Below are 16,758 nucleotides of genomic sequence, written 5' to 3'. Positions count from 1 at the left end.
CGGAAGCGCAGGTGAGCCCCTACTAAAGCCGCTCTAATTGCGGCTGTAGGGGCTCAGTGCTGAGCGGGAGCGCGCGTCAGCACGCTTCCGCAAGCACGCAGGGAACATGTCCGGGGCCTAATGCTGCAATGCTGAATAATAGATTGCTCACCATAAAGAAACCATTTTTTTTAAATCTCATTTTATTCAGCATGCTACATACGAAAACGAGAGGTAACTCTCAGTGTATTACTTCCTGGTAAAACATTTTATAAATAAATAAATACATCCTGCCAAACAGCCTCATTAACCCATCCGTGTTTTTTTAGTTCAAAAGATGGGTCCTTAGTTCCATAACTTGTCCACAAGATGGTAAACTTGCCCGTCTCACCAAGGCAACCGCTTCTTGCCTTAATACCTTGTGCTGTTACATTGGAAAATAAAATTGCTTCATTACATTTGTGTGTAACACGGTTTTGCTACACTATACAGCTTCCAGCAACGGGAAATAAAACCCCATCAATTACTTTTCCTCTCGTTATAAAAGCACCAGCTATTTCAAAAACAAATTTAAATGAAATGGACGAACTCAGCCCAAATTCCACCCTTGGCTAGTTTTATTGTTATTCTCATATATAAATATTTAAATTTGTATGGTAATATAAAAGCCCCCCCAAACCATTTCTACCAAAATTAACGATGCAACTTTGAATGCAGGAGTGATGTATTTCTGTATGCTCGTTATGAAGACGCTTCCTCGTTCAACATATTTTAGGAGTTTTTAATGTAGTCCAAAATGTTATGACTTTTGAGTAATTACTATAGGACATCCTGGATAAAAGGACGGTCTTCCGCTTGGTTTTGTTCAAGATGTTGCACACCAGCAGTGCTATAAGTGTGGGATTGTTTTGAAAGCCTCAGGTGCTGTTAGCCCAAGAGCCACATGGGACTGGGGATGACCCCTGATTCACCTCGGTCAGAGGGGCTGAAAGGTGATTGGTTAATGGGAAGCCGGTGAATTTAGGCGGGAAAGGCGTAGGTTGTTACCAGGTGGAGATAAGCCAGGTGTTTAGGGATTGGATGAAGGTGTGTTGCTAAGCTAAAGGGAAGGGTCAAATCATTGGCTGAGGAGTCATGTTTGGGTGGGAATTTTGGGATATAAATTAAGGACAGAGGCAAGGCATAATCACTCACTTGTGAAGAAAACTGATCAAAATTCCCACCCTTCCCTCCCCTGCCTGTTAATGTATATGTTTAATTTTTTTTTATATAAGAAGTGGTTGATCTCCGCATAAGGTTGGAAAAGGGTTAGTTCTGAGCATGTTCTCAGAAAGGATTACATTGTAGGTTTAGTTGTGATGGTAATTCAGGTTCCTGGCTGGGTGGTAGAGCCATTGTTATTGATGAAATATGTCTCTCTTGCTGGGAGGAGAGAGGTTAACTTCATTATTATTATTATTACTTATGTGATGGTTGAGTTATGTATTGTTATGATGGTTGAATAAATTGTGCTGCGGCCTTACCACCACCTTATGTTTGTGTCTGGTGTAAGTTATTTAAATTAAGCTAATTTTAGTACAGCATGGGTCTCCCTTTGGGCTCTCCTTGGTCCCGTTGCTTTCCCCCGGGTTTCCCTTCATTCCCTTACCTGCCGCCGGGGCTGCGACCAACAGCGGAGGTTGGGGAGGGTGCGGGGAAGGCTGCGGGCGGGAGTTAAAGTGTCGGAAAGGTTGTGATGGAGATCATGTCGCAGGAGGCTCCCTGCCATCTTAGCCCATTGCGCATGCGCGAGATGCTGCGCATGCGCAGGACAAGCGTGCGAATGACGGCCAATAGGAAGAGGCACCGAGCTGGGACTACATATCCTACGAGCCTCGGGGACAAGTCACATGGTGTATATCACCCAACAGGGCTGCAGCTTCCCCTGCAAGGGGAATATAGATACATTTCGCATGCTGCAGCCACGTTAGTCGGAGCTGGGACGCCATCAGGGTAGAGTGTATGTGTGCAGGTGTCTGTGGCACCTGCACTAGGCCAGAGACCCCCCATTAGCCCCCAACTCCCCTTATCTTGTGGTTGCTGCAGGGACAGGCCCATAGATAGGGACACTGCCCTTTAGTACCAGAGTGAGGGACACAGACAGGATACGGCTGCATCCTGACCTCAGGTGATCTGGGACCAGACACCTGCAACAAAGAAACATTGCATATGGTGGTACAATCCCTGCGGGACCCACCCAACTCAGAGGCGGAGGCTCCGCGGTTACCGTCACTGGATCCGTGGATCCCATCAGCATCACTGCGCGCCCGGGTGTGGACACACCTGGCAGGTACCTCATCTTAAGTGCACCAACTATACACGGGCTAGTGGGGCAGTGCTGTCTCACACACATGGGTGGGTGATTGATCCGGTGGACACTGGGACGGTCTAGTGCCTGGAGCACCTTAGTACATTGGGGTAAACCCCACTGGGGTGAAGACACGTGTTGGGGAGGCACGGTGAGGGGTTATAGCCCTGCGAGGCCGGTGAGTGGGACATCCTATCTTTATTATTGGTTCTATGAGGTGTATAGTACACTGTTATGCTTTACACGTGTGTATTCTTTATTGTCCTGTAATGGGGTCATTCCACATAGTAGAATCCCATTACAGGTGGGGGCGCTACCGAGCACCAACTTAGGTACCAATTTCCCAGCAGCGGAGGCTCGGGTTTCCTGTGAGCCACAGGTATCGCATCGTAGCCCCACATCTCCCAGGGGGGTGGGAGAAAGTGCGTTACATTAGTTTAAACGGCAATAAGTCACACAGTTCCCATGAATTTTGCGTTTTCACAAAATGGCTACAGTGTACATTGTCAATAACAATGCTGCTGTGATCATAATAATAATAATAATAATAATAATAGTTTGTTCTTGTATAGCGCTGCTAGTTTTACTTGGCGCTTTACAGAGACATTTTGCAGGCACAGGTCCCTGCCCCATGGAGCTTACAATATGTACAACTATGTTTTTTGGTGCCTGAGGCACAGGGAGATAAGGTGACTTGCCCAAGGTCACAAGGAGCCGACTACGGGAATTGAACCAGGTTCCCCAGCTTCACACTCAGTGCCAGTGTCTTTACTCACTGAGCTGCTCCTCAATAGCTGTTCTGTTTATTGTGTTAGAGAATATGCACAGGATGGGTTGCACTCTGAGGCCATGAGATAAAGGGACAATCTCCCATGGAGCTGTCACTGGAATTGGCACTGTGCTCTCCTCAATAGAAATGGGCGAATGTGTCAACATTCGATCCGCTTATTCTTCATTGTGTTTTTGACAAAATTTGATTTGCGGTCAAATATTCTAGCTGAATTTGGCATGGAAAAATGTGGGTGACTGTACCTAATCGCACCACTGTATTCACTTCGCCCTTCATTTTGTCGAATGTCCACGAATGTCCCGATCAACAAATGTTTTAGAACATTCAATTCATTTAGTGCGCACGCGCACTAATGCATCCAATGTTTCACTAGATTGCAAATGGCCACAAACAGTGTAACAAATGGCCCCCAAACATTCGCACTTCCGCACCCTTTTTTTTTTTTTAAACGGTCAAGTGCTGATTAAATGTCTGATGAATAATTCACACATCTCCACTTGCAAAGCCTGGAAACCCAACTGTAGGTCAGATTTCCTCTGCGATTTCGAACTTGGAACTTAAAGATTACCGTTACCTTCCAAAACTAACTGAGTTTCTTTGTTATGTTACACAGTTACACGAGGATGAAAAAAAAAGGCAAAGACATACATATGTGCATTAAGTTCAATCTATGCTAAATTTAGATGACAGATACTTATCCTATATTTACAGTATATTGATCCAGAGGAAGATAAATAAAACCCCCCAGTGAATCATCATCCAATGATACAAAATGTACAAGGTACAGGCAGTATATATACACATGCAATTCGTATCAAACCTTAGGTTGCTATACCCATGACCGCATGCAGCAGATATAGGAACAATATATACATTAGTAGGATAGCTCAAATCTATGTGCATGGTTTTAATACAAAAGCCACACAGTGTATTAGGAGGAGAAAATCGCCATACAACCCGTTTTCAACTTCCTAGATTCGCCGCCTCGACCACCGATGTCAGCGTGATGACGTCATTCAAAACTGACGTACGTTTCGCGCGTCCATTAAATCCCTGCGGAGGGGGCGCGTTTGGTCAGAGCACCAATCACCTGTTTAAAGTAATTGTGGCTTCGTAATAGCCAGAAAGCCGTGCTGGCTGTGTTCAAAGGACTGCAGCGTTAGGAAAAAATATGTTCGGGAGACGACGTTATAATTGTGGATAGAGCTTAGTCCTACATATTGTAGATTTGTCCAGCAGAGATACATGTGTTGATAATAGCGGAGAATACATATAGATCCAAGATGATGGTATAGTATTGAATCCATATCTATATATGAAGTAGACTCGCTATTGATGTTGACATAAAAATTATATATTAAAGCAGTACCAAAATGATTGAGTATTCTTGAGACCAAATCTCAGGTGTCTCCACGTATATAAATAGTGTATATTCAAATGTTGGAGATATATTGGTGACTAACTATAAATGTTGAAAATGGATGATCCAGGGCACTACGGATTTCTCAAAAGGTTTATTGTGTCAGAACAGTGCTGTTCTGACACAATAAATCTTTAGAAAAATCCGTAGTGCCCTGGATCATCCATTTTCATTCAAGTTTAGGATTTTTTTTAAGACAGGTTTTCCTGAACCAGGAGCACCGGTAACTGGAAGTATCTTCACAATGTATTTGGTGTGCAGCATTACAACTTGTTGTTCATTGTACCAAACTATAAATGTTGACACAATGACCATGTATATTAAAAAGTACCACACAAATGGAATGTATTATTTGACCCAGATCATCGCATTTCTCCAAAAATGCAAGTACGGTAGTACTGTATATATTAATAAACAGCTAAACCTTTCCATGCATACTTAGACTGCGCTTATAGTGCCGGTGACAAATGCATTGTCGCCGTCGTCAGCGCTTATAGTGCACGCAACGACGCGACCAAGCAACAGCACTACCAAAAATCTGGTCGTCACTGTTTGATTTTTTTTTGCAGTGACGCTCTCCCCCTGTGGCCAATCAGAGAGCTAATCCGTCCCGCTGTCCCTCCCCCTTTTATGACGTTACTGGCCTTGTAGCCAGCGACGTCGCCTAAACTTTAATTTCAACTATCGCAATGGCGACATCATCGGTCGCGTCGCCGGCACTATAAGAGCAGCCTAAGTATAGCTAGACAATGGTAAAGTGATATGGTTACCAAACCATTGCTCCTAGAGGTATCCATCAACCACACATCCACTATGACCACAATTAAATATATAAATAATTATATATTGTATCTTACACTATGATGTCAGTGGATAATCCGTAAAAGTGCATCCATGGATGGAGGAGCTGAAATAATGACTGTGTATGAATTAATACTCATATATAGGTATGTCGAGACGACCCTGTATCTTACTGTGATGTATTAGTGGTATAGGAATGTTCTCCTCTACGTGATTCACCTAAAAAGTCAATACGGATCGTGACTATATATTAAATAACTATATATCAGGAAATTAGGTATTCCTGAATATTATCCGGTACTAAACCTTCAAGTAGCTTCCCCACTATTTATGTCAGGCTTACAGGTCTGTAATTCCCCGGTTGTGATCTAGCTCCCTTTTTAAATATAGGCACCACGTCTGCTTTACGCCAATCTTGTGTGGTACTGAGCATGTGGAAATGGAGGACTTGAATATTAAATGTAATGGTTTGGCTATTACTGAACTTAACTCCTTAAGAACTCTTGGATGTATGCCATCGGGGACAGGTTTAAAAACCAGTGGCCAGGGCAAACGTTCATGTAATTGCATTAAATGTACAGCCCATACTGGAAACTCTTACTACCAGTGACAGCAGCTTTCACCAAAATCAGGATTGCTGCGTCAGGCCCTTCTACAGATGCAGAAAATCAAAGAGAGACTCAAAAAGAAACATGTACATGCAGTAAAAATTAACCCTTTTGCTGCCATAGAGGCATGAAATGAAGGGTTTAAAAAAAAAAATGTGAGCCAACATCCTGCTTACCATATTCACCGAACATCAGTAACGTGTATTGTCGATGCTCCACGATGGATGACACAATTTTCACGCTCAGCCAGATCACCAGCATCCCCAGCGTGGCATCCAGGAGGAAATTCATTAGGTAACTGTATAGATGAAATACAAACGCAGAAATGAATGGTACCGCATGAAAGAATTATTTGGCACGCCTAATTCACGCAGGAATATTTTCTCAAATGTTCCCTATCCCTACCACCCGTTCACGTCCGAGCACAAGCGGCTATACTAGCATCCATTCCCCTCTCTCTGAAACAGAGCTGCAGTTTCCTACCATCCTCACAGCCGGCACCAGTCTAAGTTCTTTCAAAACTAAAGCTGTCTCACATTTTAACCTGGTCTGTAACTGTTACATACGCCTATAATATATATTATCTTTAACTGTTCATGCAATGTCTTGTACATTAACTATGTATTTGTAACCTTGTGTAACCTGGCGTCACCTGGGCTCCAGCCCCTGGGCTGCTGGAAGTTGTAGTCCCTTGGGAGCCTTTCTAGCATTGGGGCCGCGTGCGCTATATCTACCGCGCATGCGCAAGGCTGTAATGGCCGCCACTAGCACTGTCTGCGCCTGTGCAAACTGCAATGGCCGTTGTGACTTCACACACTGACTGCGCATGCGCAAACCTCGCGCCAACCCCAACATGGCCGCTGAATACCTTCTGCGCACGCGGGACCCTCCACGCATGCGAACACATTAAACATGGCGGCGCCCTGCAAAGGGAGCCGCTGGCCAGCCCGTCGCCACCCGCAACCACCCTTACCATAACGGAGGTATGGGAGGGGAAACGGGGAGCCAGAGGGGATTTGGCTGCATCGTATTATTTGCCATCATAACTCTGTGCCCAGGACATACTTGAAAACGAGAGGTAACTCTCAATTTATTATTTCCTGGTAAAACATATTATAAATAAATAAATATCCGTGACGTATTGGAAAGTTTAGATCATATTCCCCCCCCCCCCCCCCCTTCTATTTTTTTGCCATGTTGGGAACCAAGGGGACTATAACCACCCTATTTGCAGCTCCGGGGACCCCCCACTTTCCGGCGCTGCACCTTCTCATACATAGTGATCTGATACTCACAGAGTGCAGGGGTCTTCTTCTGTCAGGTTTGAGAGGAAAACATTTGTAAAATGAATGAAGAGAGATCCGATCGCTTGTTTGGATGTGTCGTAAAACCTGTGGATTAAGAAATTATATTGGAATAATTTCCAAATACAGTGAGGGACGTAATTTTATGCTGTGTGTATCCCAATGGTGTGAGAAGAAGGACTCGTCACTTCCGTATTTGCAGCCATTTCTGACAAGCAAAAGAAAAAACTAAAATACCTTCAAGGCACCGACACACACCCAGGCACCGACACACACACACCCAGGCACCGACACACACACACACACACCCAGGCACCGACACACACACACCCAGGCACCGACACACACACACCCAGGCACCGACACACGCACATCCAGGCACCCAGACACATCCAGGCACCCAGGCACCCAGACACACCCAGACACAGCCAGGCACCGAGACGCACCGACACACACCCAGACACCCAGACACAGCCAGGCACCGAGACGCACCGACACACACCCAGACACATCCAGACACCCAGACACATCCAGACAAATCCAGGCACATCCAGGCACCGAGACACCCAGACACAGCCAGGCACCCAGACGCACCCAGACACAGCCAGGCACCCAGACGCACCCAGACACAGCCAGGAACCGAGACGCACCGACACACACCCAGGCACCGACACACACCCAGGCACCGACACACACCCAGGCACCGACACACACCCAGGCACCGACACACAGCCAGGCACCCAGACGCACCCAGACACAGCCAGGCACCCAGACACAGCCAGGAACCGAGACGCACCGACACACACCCAGGCACCGACACACACCCAGGCACCGATACACACCCAGGCACCGACACACACCCAGGCACCGACACACACCCAGGCACCGACACACACCCAGGCACCGACACACACCCAGGCACCGACACACACCCATCCAGCCCACCAAAAACAATGGAGCTAAAAGACAAACTCTCCCCAGCAAAGTTTCAGTTTACCATGTTTACACACTAACCTTAGTATAAAATACTTAGAGGTATCGTTTTGTTACAAAAATCAGACGGCAATAAACCAGATTCAACCATTTAAAGCTACAATCTATGCTGCTCGTTTTTGGTTTGGTATGTATATAACCCTTTGGTTGCCAGAGAGGCCACGGCAACCAGAGTGCCACCAACCCGCTCATGTGACGTGACCGCAGCATCCCTTAACCCGGACACGGTACAGGAGCACAACTCCCTGCAGTACAGATGGCGCTCTATGCTCCTTAGGCTGCGGCCAGGCAGGAAGCGAGCGCGCTGGCGCTCATGCGTGATGATGTCACGCACTCCTACACGGCCGGTCGATCTGTGGCCGGCTAGGTGCGCGCGGCCAAGACGTCACGGAGCTGGTTCGCCCTCATTGGGCGAACCACTCACGTAACGGGCTAGCGAGCGGCAGATTCAAATTTGCTTGCTTCAGCAAGCAGCTAAGCACCGAGCAGGCGCAGGCGCTCGCTCGCCACACACATTGCAGCAATGTGTTTCATCGCGGCCAGCATCAGCTCGCCCGCCCAGCGCCACCCTGGACAAGGCCTTAGGAACGCTATTCATTTAATATATCCACGTGTTATCATAACTCTGAGGTAACTCCCTGGTAAAGCGAGAGGTACTTCCTGGTAAAACATTTTCTAAATAAATAATGTGTGCTCTATACGTGGTCTTCTTACCATATTCTCCACGGACGCCTCTCTTCTTTGGGCTCCTGGCAGCGTTTCACTGAAATCAGAAAACAGAGGATATGTTCCTATACTTTGTATAGTGTGATGTACAGCATCCTGGTTTAGGCTCCATACCCACTTACAAGGCATGATCTAGCCATGTGACAAAGCAAGCTCATCAGGCCAGATACTTTTGCAGTGAGTAACACCACATAGAGCCAAACTGAGTATTAAGGTCCGAGGGCTCAAACAAGTGGTAGTAAAGGCTCCTGGAGCAACACGAGACTGGTGAGAGAGTTGGTTTGAGGGGATATATAAAGATAGGTAAAAGTTATCATTTCTTCAGAAATGATTACAAGCACCAGAGATAGCACAAAAATAGGTTGTTCAACAAGGGTAAGACTTTAAGCATGCATCACTCCCAGATCCAATGTTTCGGCCCCAGGAGGAACATTCATTAGCACTGTGCCCCCTTTACATACTACAGACCATGGCACCACAATGGGGTGGGGGGGGGGGGGAAAGGGTTGGTGAGGGGGTGAAGAGGAGGGAGGTTTATTCTAGGAGACCTGGGACGCCATAATCTACAAACACGTGAAGTTTAAAACAAATCAAAATCAAGTGGATATTGAATCCCTAGTGGGAGAGGGTGGCCATAAATGGTATACATTTGTACATAAGAGATACAGCACACAGCAAAACTTTTAGTAACAGAACTTAGAAATAAAGAGATCAAGAATTCAAAAGTCCAGGAAGATGCCTCAGAGCTTCTGGGGGCATGTAGATCAAGTGTACAGTCCAAGGATGAGAGAATGGGACATCAATCACTGATTCTCTCTCTGAATGAGGCACTCGCTTGTGCCTGAAGGATTATAACAGCAAGCCCTGAGGCAACTTAACGGACACAGCAATACTGGAGTTTTGATTTGGTTTCTAAGTTATGTTACTAACCGTTTCGTTTTGTGTGCTATACCTTTACGTACAAAATGTATTCCACATACCAGGGATTGAATTGTCACTTCATTTCAATTGTTTTAAAGTGGTTGTTCCCCCCCCCCTCCCACCCCCCCATTTTTGGTTATTTTTAACATTGGAGCAGGGGGTCTCCAGAGCTGAACCCCATTACTTCAGCTCTGGGGACCCACTGCTTCTGGAGATACCTCTGTAGGGGGAGCCAGTAGCCGCTCTGCTAGCAGGGATCACGTAATGGCGGAGTTTCAAAGCCCTGCGGCCAATAGGAAGCCGCGTTGTCATCAGGCTCAGCTTCCTATTGGCTTCCGTGATGCGGGAGTTTTAAATGTTGCCGAGATACCGCCACCCCTTCGGAGGCAAGTAGCTCTGGAATCAGGGGGTCCCACAGAGCTGCTATTAACGGGGTTCTGCTCTGGGGACCCCCTGCTTCAACCCTATGTTACAAAATAATAATACATTTTTTTTTAAGTGAAACTTCTTTAGTGGCGCCTGCAAATCTCCTTCATGGTGACTGATGTGTGCAACGGAAGTGACGTGTTCCTCCCCGCGCATACGCAGAAGCGGCCAACAGCGTCCACGCATGCGCAGAGCCCAGAAAAATTAAAAAAACACCTCACACCCACACCCTCTGGTCTGTGTACACATACACAAACAAACGGAATAGTTATTACAGGAATTCCCAGTAAGTATAAATATACAAGTGCAAATAGATTTTTGCTATCATTTAGCATAAAAAAACCCCAGAGGTGGAAAACATATAACACATGAATTGTATATAGAATATAATGTAGTAACTGTAATGATTCTAATAAAATAAATAAAATAAAAAACAGGGTGCGCGCCGAACACGAGCTTTCAAACTCAAACATCTTTGCGTTTTGTCACTAAAATTATGTTTTGATTTTTTATCATTTACATCGAATGAAAGACATAACTTTAGAGGACCTTGCGAAGATTAATAATAATAAAAAAATAATAATAATTTCATCACCGGAAAGGGGAAAACCTAGGAGTGTGGGACTGCCCCTATAAAGTGACTCGGAATGAATGAGCCGCTTTTCAAACGGGTGAACAAAACATTAGATTGCAAGCTCTTCGTGACAGTGATTCATCATTGTATTGTATTGCATTGTATGTCTTTATTTACATAGCGCCATTAATGTACATAGCGCTTCACAGCAGTAATACACATGGTAATCAAATAAATAACAGATCATGGGAATAAGTGCTTTAGACATAAAAGTAACATTAAGGAAGAGGAGTCCCTGCCCCGAGGAGCTTACAGTCTAATTTCATCATGCCTGAAATATTTTATACTGCGCCAGTCAGCACTGTTCTAAAAAAAAAAAACTATTTTAGCTCAGACATGCAGATATATAAATTCATTAATTGAAGGATACATGCCTTTTGTTTTTTAAAAATAATTTTTGATCAATAAAAGTTGTCTTATTGATGCACAATAGGCAGAGCCCTCTACCAGATAGGCTTACAGTAGGTTTAAGTTTTTCTTTGATTATTACTAGAAAACAAATATTGACCTTCTCAAGCAAGTGAACAGGGCTGTTGCTAGGGGGCTGGGAAGCTGCCTCCATCCTGATTGGCTGCATTACCCAGCAGCTGCCAATCAGGAGGAGGTGTCAGGAGCCTGGGGGTGGGGCCAAGCAGAGGAGGAAACAGCATGGAGCAGTGATAGGTGTGTGTGTGTAGCGCGTCGCACCGTTCACCATTGTGTCCAGTATTTTTGGAGATGCCACCTGGCAACCCTATTCACAGTATACCGAGTAGGGCAGCAAAGAATGATTAAGGTAAAAATATTGATCAACAACTGAATTGAATACCAGCACTCCTAAAATGGAGGGGTGATTAGTAGGTGCACTAGGGGAAGAGGGTATGGATGAGGAGGGCTGATAATCTCTGCTGGAGAGGGAAGCAGAGTACATTAAAAAAAATCAGTTGACTGGTCCACCTGTGATGAAGCAGAGATAGCCTGAAAAAAAATCTGACGTGTTGGGGGGGGGGAAGGGAGGGGGTTGGGGGTCTTGGGGACTAGAGAACCCCTGGCCTATGGAATGGTTCAAATGGATCACAAAAAGGAAATCCCTTCTGTAGATTAGAGATTACTGAAGCGAAGATTAGTTTCCAGAGCAAGATGTGCGTACAAATTCTGCAAGGGAATATATTTCTAGCGTTGTTCCTATTGTGTATTACAGTGTGTGTAGGTAGAGTACATTGATCACCTGACACAACCACCGGACCTCATGCCAGCTGGACCAAAGGAACCAGACGATACGCGGAGGATCCAAATTCGCCCCCCCCCCCCCCCTCAAAAAATTAATCATCTCTCTAATCTTTACAAGGGGGAAAAATGGTGAGATTTGGGGTTACTAGTAATACTCACATCTTCCCCAACAATAAAAAGGCATCTCCAGGATAGGGGCAAATGTCTTCAATGTAGTCTGACGGTTTGAGTACCTTGCCAAAAAAGTGAAGGAGAGCACTAGTGCAGATGGTGTATAACAATGTTCTTCATAAAATTAAAAATCGCTTCAAGAATGCACCCTCACAAGGTGTAAGATCTCTAAAGCACGTAACAAGCCTCTCTCTCACCGCCGTTCCTCTCGTGGATTCCGGTATATCAGTCTAGTCTTCACACTTCCGGGTATGGTTACCGGATGTTCTCCCACTGTAGAGCAACGCGTCTCTCTCGGCTTCGGTAATCTCCACTCAACGCGTTTCACTGCTTTACGGCTTCGTCAGGACTTTTTTTTACCTAATCTGTCAGACTACTCATTAATATTACACAGTCTTCTCTCATGGGGTAAAAGGTGCTACTAGCGCAGGTGTTCAAATAGATTAGCTCCATAGTTCAAGAGTCATCTCTATTTTCTCCAAACTCAGATAGCATACACTGAATAGAATTGAGAAGAATATTTGGAATTCCATATGACTAACAGAGAAATATTAATATTTAGATATTTCAGGCTAATATTAGATCAATTTAATAATTTTGTTTTATCTACTGAACGGAGGTTGGTAAAAAGGTAGGGAAAAAAATGATGTAATACCCAAACATCAAGGTTTCAGTCCGTGCATACGTCACAGTACAGCAGGGCCCCGCTCATACGGCGGGTTCCATTCCAGTATTGTACCTTTGAAAACAGAGATGCAGAGCTGTAAACCGACTGTTTCGCTGACGAACGGCATCTGACAAGGAGTTGCGCACGCACTAAAACTGTTGTTTAGCGACAGCCGGATACTTTGCTGCTGTGCACGTCAAGCCGAAAAAAACGGAACAAGCGCCGAACCTAATGAATATGGGTATACATTGGGAAACGCTGTATTAGCGGAACGCTATAAACCGGGGCCCTACTGTCCTTCAAATAAACATATACACATATAGGTTATAGAGACGATCTCTAACATTACCAAATGTTTGGTACCAAGTTAAAAATCGGACACAAATGTTTCTATGGGTTGGCTAGTAACAAGGAGTAAATGGTAACATAAGTTAATAAAACCAGTATTACACGTATCTATAGCATTTCATTCTAACCACACGTGTGGAGATCAAAAAATAGAATTATAAAAAAAACTATAAAAATGAAAGTTGGCAATATGTGATCAAAATCAACCACACGTCACATTTCATACATACTGTATATAATTTCTATCTAAATCCCTAATCTCCTGGAGGCAGAAGGTAGAAGCCAAGGAGAGAGGGGAACAAAACCGAAGAAAATTACTGGCAGAACTATAAACAGATTCTAAACATAGGTACATAGAAATGTGGATGTGTAATATTAAGAGAGTACCAAACATGATTACAAAATGAGATCAAATATAGAATAAAAACCCAAGGTATAAATACGAATGATCATTATAGAAGAACAGCCCCAATTTCAAAGCCTACATTCAACCCTGCTGGAGCTCGGGTACCAGCTGCTAGATCCAGAAAGTCTCTTTTTTGAGGAGTTCAATATTTCTATCCCTTCCTCTTCATTGGGGTAGGACATTTTCCGTTCCCATGTATCCGAGTCCTTTAGGATCCGACTCATGGCAGATCGTGAAATATTTTAACACATTATTGAAGATTTGCTTCATTAGATGGGTGCAAATAAATGTCCCACCTTTCAGTATATATCAAATAGTCCACGGTCCGGCTCTTTTCTCAATTTATTCAGAGACAAACAGAAAACATATGTTACAGCATAATTTCAGTCCCATCAGGTTTTCAGGCGTATAGAATTTGGTTCTAGAATGGTTGTTAAATGATTCTGAACTCTGTACATCCAAATACAATCTTTATACATGTATCTTAACCTAGCAATCCCCTGTTTTTCTAACTGGCACCCAAATGTTCATAGTCAATCATCTATGTTTAAACCAATAGTCCTTCACATTCTTCTCTTTTCGCCGAATTAAGAAATCCATTGTTGTGGTCAATACGTAATAGGATTAACTGTGTTCCTAATCTTTGAAGACCGGTCTCTATTGTATTGTTTTACTAAGTAACCATTTCTAACTAACCCAATAGAATTTCTAACTTCATACTATAGTCCTTATTTTAACTAGTTCCATGTTGAATATATATGTAGATAGACAATATAGTATCTTTATTATAAAATTATCCATTTTCTCCTAATATTTCCCAAATGTTCTAGGATTTCTTCTCTCAAAGGGCGTGTGGTTTTTCCAACATAATGAAGGTTTAAAGACTTATGATTAAAGCTAAAACATTCAATGAATTCCACAAAGCAGTATGTTTACTCAGCAACTTGAAGATAAAACATATTTTGCCAGGAAAACCGTGTTGCGATGTACGGTATACCCCCCTTTTTTTAGTAGACCTTGAACATACAATAGAAAGGCAAACATTGCTCTAAAACACACAAGTTAAAAATATACACGTTTAACGTGAGGTGGTGTGTGTACAACCTTAAAAAGCAGCTGTCCGTACCATTTGTTTACATTTTATTTATTACTTTGAAGCAGCAATTAATTCATGCCGTTTTTATTTTATTTTTTTAACATAGGATTGAAGCAGGGGAGTCTTCAGAGCTGAACCCCATCAATTTCAGCTCCAGTGACTCCCTGCTTCTGGAGATACTTATCTCTGGATGGGGGAGGGGGAGGCGGCAGCCCCTCTGGCTGCGCTAACTGGGGTTTTAAAGTTTAATCGGTCTCGCATCACGTGGGCCAATAGGAAACCGAACCTGATGATGTCACGGCTTTCTATTGGACCGTGGGTGCTTTGCAACTCCGCCATAATGTGAACCCTGCTAGCCGAGATGCTACCGGTATCCCCTACGGAGGTATCTCTGGAAGCAGGGGATCCCCGTAGCCGAAATTAACAACGCCGTGGATTGACGCCTTAAGAGGTCTCTTACCCTCCAACTCTTTTGAATTTATTATTGTTGTTGTAATTTAATGCTTTGTTTCGAGCGCTATAAGCACTTGAAATATGAAGTGTCCGGGATGTTAAAATGGAGCTCTTCCCAGAACCCAGTGCTCTGTAAAGGTTTCCACGGTGACCCTCAGAAGCTAGAGAGATTAAGAAAATGTAAAAAAAAAAAAAAAAAAGGTAAGACTTGAAAAACGTTATAAGAAAAGGATGGGAGGAGCAGGAAATGAGCAGGAGCGAGATACAAACGTGGTACCAGTGGCATTTATACAGCTTTTTTGGGAGGAAATCGCTGCATTCATGAATACCCCCCTCTGATCGCCCACAAACCAGTTGCAGTCACTTAAAGCAGCATGAATGCCAGAATGAGGGAGCATCCTTATGTAGGGGTGCGGAGGGTTATTATTTAAAAAACTAGTTATATCCTCTGACAGTAAGGCGGCTGCGGAAAGTTCTGCCTGTGAGACTGGTCAGCAACCGTGATCTTCTCCTGAACCGGAGGCCAAACCAGAGTGTGGAGCAGGGGTGGGCAACTCCAGTCCTCAAGGGCCACCAACAGGTCAGGTCTGCAGGACATCCCATCTTCTTCAACTGAGCCCCTGTGCTGAAGCAGGGATATCCTGAAAACCTGACCTGTTGGAGAAGAAGAGTAAATGAGTGCTATAAGTGCCACAGAGATGGAAAGAGAACAGGAGGATGCCAGCACATAGGCAGAACTACCTGTATGCCCCCTATGTCACCTCTAAAACGGTGTGTCGCTTTCCGGTGTGGAGGTTGGACAGGCTTGAAGTAATCCATTATAGGATGGAGAGTCACAGTTTATGATCAGAAAACAAACAACAACATTTGAGCAACCTGGCAAAAGTCATTAGACTGCTACGGGTGATGTAAGGCATTCAGCGCAATGTGTTATCCACACATTGTAAGAAAAGAAAGAAAAATGCTCATAATAACTGCAAAGAGTAAGCAACCTCATTTTGGCCCGATGTTACAAAGCTCTGTAGTGTAGAGTTTATACTGCATGGAAATAGACCTGTGTGGACGGACACACACACACACACACACACACACACACTTTAAAAACTGCTGGACACCTTGCAAAGAATATAGTTAAAAGCTCAAATAAAAAGTTAAGTTTTAGTTTGCTCTTTATGAATTAATGTTTACTTAGAGAGTAAGTAGCATTACACCATAGCACCTTATCACAAACCTAAGGCAGTTTATTTATTAAGTCCTTTGAAGTCTATGAAACGCCCAATTTCATTACATAGAAAATCCAAGATGGCTGCCCCCACAGAAGGATGCATCGACTTCTGCACCATTTTTACACTGTTTTTGTTTACATCTGTATGGCCCAACTGTAACCGCTTGATATGCCACGGTTAAAGAAATAAACTGCTTTAGGTTTGTGATAAGTTGCTACGGTATAATGCTACTT

At 44.1% G+C, this 16,758-nt stretch overlaps 1 protein-coding gene across 1 annotated transcript in view; it reads right to left on the bottom strand.

Moving 5' to 3' along the window:
- Nucleotides 1-13,974, bottom strand: part of LOC142494628 (store-operated calcium entry regulator STIMATE-like) — a 55,118-nt gene extending 41,144 nt beyond the window's left edge. The window contains exons 1-4 of the mRNA XM_075599059.1: nucleotides 13,837-13,974; nucleotides 8,957-9,033; nucleotides 7,241-7,336; nucleotides 6,122-6,243 (exon numbers count right to left, since the gene is read on the bottom strand). Coding sequence (XP_075455174.1) covers nucleotides 6,122-6,243; nucleotides 7,241-7,336; nucleotides 8,957-9,033; nucleotides 13,837-13,974 — 433 coding nt within the window. The remainder of the gene's footprint in view (nucleotides 1-6,121; nucleotides 6,244-7,240; nucleotides 7,337-8,956; nucleotides 9,034-13,836) is intronic.
- Between the last annotated feature and the right edge of the window lie 2,784 nt (nucleotides 13,975-16,758).

Source organism: Ascaphus truei, chromosome 5, assembly GCF_040206685.1.
Source record: "Ascaphus truei isolate aAscTru1 chromosome 5, aAscTru1.hap1, whole genome shotgun sequence".
In the NCBI taxonomy this organism is placed as follows: Eukaryota; Metazoa; Chordata; class Amphibia; order Anura; family Ascaphidae; genus Ascaphus; species Ascaphus truei.
The sequence above is the reverse complement of the archived record's forward strand: the minus strand, read 5'-3'. Positions and strand labels throughout refer to the sequence as shown.